Genomic DNA, 5,111 nt, shown 5'->3' with positions numbered 1-5,111 from the left:
CCGGCCCCTGGCCCCCCGGCCCCTGAACCCCCCCCGCGCACCCCAGCCCTGCCCAGGGCTGCCTTCCCCACCGACCCGCTGACCACGCCGGCAGGGCGCCCGGGGCCGTGGGGGGATGCGTGGGGGGCCGTGCCGGGTGCCGACCCCTCATGGTCCTCCACCGGGGTGCCGGAGTCGAGCCCCGCATCCCCCAGCTGGGCACCCACCACACCCGGCACATCCCTAGGACCCCGCGCCGGGGCCGGCGTGGTCCCCAGAGACGAGGAGGGGACCACCACCACCTCCACCATCACCACCACCACCGTCACCACGCTGCAGGGACCAGGTGGGCGCTGGGGAGGGAGCTGGAGGGGGGGGGAGCTGGGGCAAAGCGGGGCTGAACCAGGGTCTCCTCTGTCACCAGCCCCCTGCAACCGAACCCTGGCGGGTCCTGAGGGCTGGCTGGTGTCCCCGGAGCCGGCCGTTGTCCCCTACGATGGCAGCCTGGACTGCACCTACACCATCTCCGTCTACCCTGGCTACGGCGTGGAGCTCAAGGTGAGCTGGGGGCCGCGGGTGGGATGGGGTGCCAAGTGCCCACAGGCAAGCGTGGTCCTTCCATGCCGCAGCTGGGTGGCTGTGTGGGGTGCAGCAAACGCACGGTCTTGTCCTTGTCCCTGTCCCCACGTTCCCAAGCCAGGAGAGCTGGCTCAGGGCATCACCCGCCCTCGGGCCCCAGGACAGGGATGCGGACACACGGGCCGGTGGGATGCCCCAGGACATCCTGTTCCCACCGGCTGCCGCGGCTGGCACCCATCACAGAAGCAGCGATGTGGGATTTAATTACCGAAGCACTGATGGAGAAGGCGTAAGCAACACCGGCGGGTGCGACGCTGTGGTGCAGAGCCAGGAAAACTCGGTGCCCATCTGCCAGGAGCAGAGGCTGACGGCAGCTCCCACGGTGCTGAGGCCTCGTGCTGCTCCCGTCGGTGGCACATGGCTGCGTGTGCCCACCTCTGCCCGGCCCACCGCATGAGCTGCCACGGGGCAGCGCCGTGGCTCGCTGAAAGCCGGGGGTGAGCCAGAAGGCAACAAGCTCCCTGGTCAGCCCCTGCTCCTCCAGCTCGCACAGCAGCACTCGCCGGTGCTGCTGCTCATCACCGTGCAGCACTGCTTAATTAACATCGTTAATAGCAAATTGGTCCGGAGAGCTGGAGCGCACGCCTGGCTGTCGGCGGGGCTGTTGGTGTGGGCCCGGCTGTGTCGCGGTGCTCCGGCTCTTTGCACCGCAGGATGGTTTATGGCACTGCTAACCGTGTTTGAAAGGCGCTGCCCCACGCAGACAAGCTCCAGCGCGCTATTGACCACAGGGAAGCTGTCCGAGGACCGGCTCCAAGCCGGGTGCCGGGGCGATGCCGTGGTGGTGATGCTTGGCCATCCCCCGCAGGTACAGAACATCAGCCTGGCGGAGGGGGAGACGCTGACGGTGGAGAGCGTGGGGGGCCTGGAGCCCACCCTCCTGGCCAACGAGTCCTTCCTGCTGCGGGGCCAGGTCATCCGCAGCCCGGCCAACCTCCTCACCCTCCGCTTCCAGAGCCCCCGGCCCCCCAGTCCCGGCTCCTACTGCTTCCGCTACCAAGGTACAGGGCAGCACCCACCACCGGCACCAACCCCCCAGTATCTCCCAGTGGGGCTCTGCCCCCGGCATGGCACTAATTCAGAGTGTGGCGATGTGCACCGGAGTTAATCTGTGCCGCTGGCGGGTTAAGCGGGCACGGACCAGGGGAAGAACACTAAGAGAGAGCTAATTGGCGTGAGCAATTACAGGCTCATTTAGCATCATTACTGTCAGCCATAGGTGGCATGTCACCCAGCCCTGCAGCACCCAGGTGCTCCCGGGGGGCTGAGAAGGAGGGTGCTGGGGTCCCGGGGGGATTTATCATCCCACCCCGTAACGCCGCTACCTGCCCCCAGCCTACCTGCTGAGCTGCCCCTTCCCAGCACGGCCGGCTTTCGGGGAGGTCTCGGTCAGCAGCCTGCACCCCGGCGGGGATGCCCGTTTCCGCTGTGCCGCCGGCTACCAGCTGCAGGGCGCCCGCCGGCTCACTTGCCGCAATGCCACCCGTCCCTTCTGGAGCGCCCGTGAGCCCCTCTGCCTCGGTAAGCACCGGCACCGGGGGGACGCAGCACGGCCAGCACGGCACAGCGGCCGCTGACGGTCCTTCTTCTGCAGCGGTGTGCGGCGGGGTGGTCCGGAATGCCACGGTGGGACGCATCGTCTCGCCCGGCTTCCCTGGGAACTACAGCAACAACTTGACGTGCCACTGGCTGCTGGAGGCACCCGCCGGCCACCGCCTGCACCTCCACTTTGAGAAGGTCTCGCTGGCAGAGGATGACGACAGGTTTGGCACTGGGGCAGGGAGGGAATGGGAGGTTGCACCCTGGGACAGCCCAGTGCCAGGCACAGGTTCAAGGATGGGGATGGGTGCCGTTAGCCACAGTCAAGGATGGGTGCCGTTGGCCATATTCAAGGATGAATGCTGTTGGCCCTGCCCATAGATGGGTGCTGTTGGCCACAGTCAAGGATGGCTGCCACTGGTCATACTGGAGGATGGGTGTCAACTGGCCATATTCAAGGATAGGTGCTGTTGGCCATGTTCAAGGGTGGGTGTCATTGGCCATGCCCAAGCGTGGGCACTGTTGGCCATTGGCCACTGTCAAGGATAGGTGCTGTTGGCCATGTTCAAGAAGATACCATTGGCCATGCCCAAGGATGGGTGCCATTCATCATGTTCAACGATGGGTGCTGTTGGCCATGTTCAAGGGTGGGTGTCATTGGCCATGCCCAAGCGTGGGCACTGTTGGCCATTGGCCACTGTCAAGGATAGGTGCTGTTGGCCATGTTCAAGAAGATACCATTGGCCATGCCCAAGGATGGGTGCCATTCATCATGTTCAACGATGGGTGCTGTTGGCCATGGCTGGGGCTGGGTGCTGCCATCCATGCCCAAGGATGGGTACTGTTGGCCACGGCCAGCGCAGCACGCTGCCCCTGCCGTGCCTTGGCAGGCTCATCATCCGCAACGGCAACAACGTGGAGGCACCACCGGTGTACGACTCTTACGAGGTGGAGTACCTGCCCATCGAGGGGCTCCTCAGCACCGGGCATCACTTCTTTGTGGAGCTCACCACCGACAGCAGCGGGGCCGCTGCAGGCATGGCGCTGCGCTACGAGGGTACGGGGCCGGGGCGTAAGGGGGGCACCCGGGCATCCCCATGCCCGCCTGGCCCCCGCAGACCTTCACCCCTGTGCCCGCAGCCTTCGAGCAGGGGCATTGCTACGAGCCCTTCGTCAAGTACGGGAACTTCACGGCCAGTGACTCCCGGTACCCCGTGGGCACCACGGTGGAGTTCAGCTGTGACCCCGGCTACACGCTGGAGCAGGGCTCCACCATCATTGAGTGCGTTGACCCCAGCGACCCGCAGTGGAACGAGACGGAGCCGGCGTGTCGCGGTGGGCGCTGGGGCCGGGGGGTTGAGGGAACTGGGGGTCAGCGGGTGCCGGAGTTGGGGGATGCTGTGCATGCTGGAGATGGGGATGGGCCATAATGGATGCTGGAACCACCGTGCTGCAGCGCGTGCTGGAGCCGAGGGACATGGTGGGAGCTGGAGCTGGGAGTTGCTGTGGGTGCTGGAGTCGGGGATGGGCTACAACGGATGCTAGAGCCGCTGTGCCATGGTGGGTGCTGGAACCAGGGGGCTGTGGTGGGCACTGGACACGGGGTGGCGGGTGCCAGTGGGTGCCGTGGTGGGTGCCCCCGTGGCAGTGCCAAGCCCAGCGTGCACCCACAGCGGTGTGCAGTGGGGAGCTGACGGACACGGCCGGTGTGGTGCTGTCGCCCAACTGGCCGGAGGCGTACGGCAAGGGCCAGGACTGCATCTGGGGGCTGCACGTGGAGGAGGACAAGCGCGTCATGCTGGACGTCCGCGTGTGAGTGCAGGGACGCCCGCGGGATGGGGGCGGTGGGACAGGGGGGTTTCGTGCAACCCCCGCCCTCACGGCTCCACCGCCCCAGGTTGCGGCTGGGCACGGGGGACATGCTGACCTTCTACGATGGGGACGACCTGACGGCGCGCATCCTGGGCCAGTACACAGGCGCCCGTGGCCGCTTCAAGCTCTACGCCTCCACCGCTGATGTCACTGTCCAGTTCCAGTCCGACCCTGGTGCCGGCGCCTTTGCCTATCGGCAAGGCTTTGTCATCCACTTCTCCGGTGAGCCCCACGGTGGGATGGCATCCCCGGTGTCCCCGGTGTCCCCGCTGCCCTGCTCACCCCATGGACCCCGCAGAGGTCCCCCGTAACGACACCTGCCCTGAGCTGCCGGACATTGCCAACGGCTGGAAGACGTCCTCGCAGCCAGAACTGCTCCATGGCACCGTGGTCACCTACCATTGCTACCCCGGCTTCCAGCTGGCCGGCACCGACCTCTTGATGTGCCACTGGGACCTGACATGGAGTGGCGACCTGCCCTCCTGTGAGCGGGGTGAGCGGCACCCACCAGTGTCCCCCTCGCCCTGCGGCGCGTCCCCAGCAGCCGCCGTTACCACCGGTCCATCCTGCCCGCAGTGACCTCCTGCCGGGACCCCGGGGATGCCGAGCACAGCCGCAGGGTGGTCTCCAGCCCTAAATTCCCAGTGGGAGCTACTGTGCAGTACGTCTGCGACAAGGGCTACATCCTGGCGGGTGCCGGGACCCTCACCTGCCACGACCGCGCCGCGGGGGGACCCAAGTGGAGCGACCGTCTCCCCAAGTGTATCCGTGAGTCGGGTACCCCCTCCCTGGGCACGTCCCCCAAACCGACGGCAGGCGTTGATGCCACCGTGCCCTTGCCCCGCAGCGGAGACGTATGAGCCTTGCCACAACCCCGGCGTGCCGGCGGGCGGGCAACAGAGCCCCGAGCGGCGGCTGTACCCGGCGGGAGCCACCTTACGCTTCTCCTGCGCTGCCGGACGGGTGCTGCTGGGCGAGGGCAGCCTGCGCTGCCTGCCCGGGCACCCCTCACGCTGGAGCGGCTCCCCTCCCATCTGCAAGGCGGGGGAGATGACCCCCCCCCCCCCCCCCCCCCCCCCCCC

General features: G+C 67.1%; 1 protein-coding gene across 1 annotated transcript in view; it reads left to right on the top strand.

Moving 5' to 3' along the window:
• SEZ6 (seizure related 6 homolog (mouse)) overlaps positions 1-5,111 on the top strand; it is an 11,005-nt gene that overhangs the window by 4,617 nt on the left and 1,277 nt on the right. Inside the window, exons 3-14 of the mRNA XM_010573937.1 lie at positions 227-325; positions 404-537; positions 1,427-1,619; positions 1,954-2,139; positions 2,213-2,381; positions 3,048-3,214; positions 3,298-3,492; positions 3,831-3,969; positions 4,055-4,251; positions 4,328-4,522; positions 4,606-4,797; positions 4,877-5,069. Coding sequence (XP_010572239.1) covers positions 227-325; positions 404-537; positions 1,427-1,619; positions 1,954-2,139; positions 2,213-2,381; positions 3,048-3,214; positions 3,298-3,492; positions 3,831-3,969; positions 4,055-4,251; positions 4,328-4,522; positions 4,606-4,797; positions 4,877-5,069 — 2,059 coding nt within the window. The remainder of the gene's footprint in view (positions 1-226; positions 326-403; positions 538-1,426; positions 1,620-1,953; positions 2,140-2,212; positions 2,382-3,047; positions 3,215-3,297; positions 3,493-3,830; positions 3,970-4,054; positions 4,252-4,327; positions 4,523-4,605; positions 4,798-4,876; positions 5,070-5,111) is intronic.

This window comes from Haliaeetus leucocephalus, unplaced genomic scaffold (assembly GCF_000737465.1).
Source record: "Haliaeetus leucocephalus isolate CR32 unplaced genomic scaffold, Haliaeetus_leucocephalus-4.0 Scaffold395, whole genome shotgun sequence".
Lineage (NCBI taxonomy): Eukaryota > Metazoa > Chordata > Aves > Accipitriformes > Accipitridae > Haliaeetus > Haliaeetus leucocephalus.
Note: the sequence above shows the minus strand (reverse complement) of the source record. Positions and strands in the feature narration are given on the sequence as shown.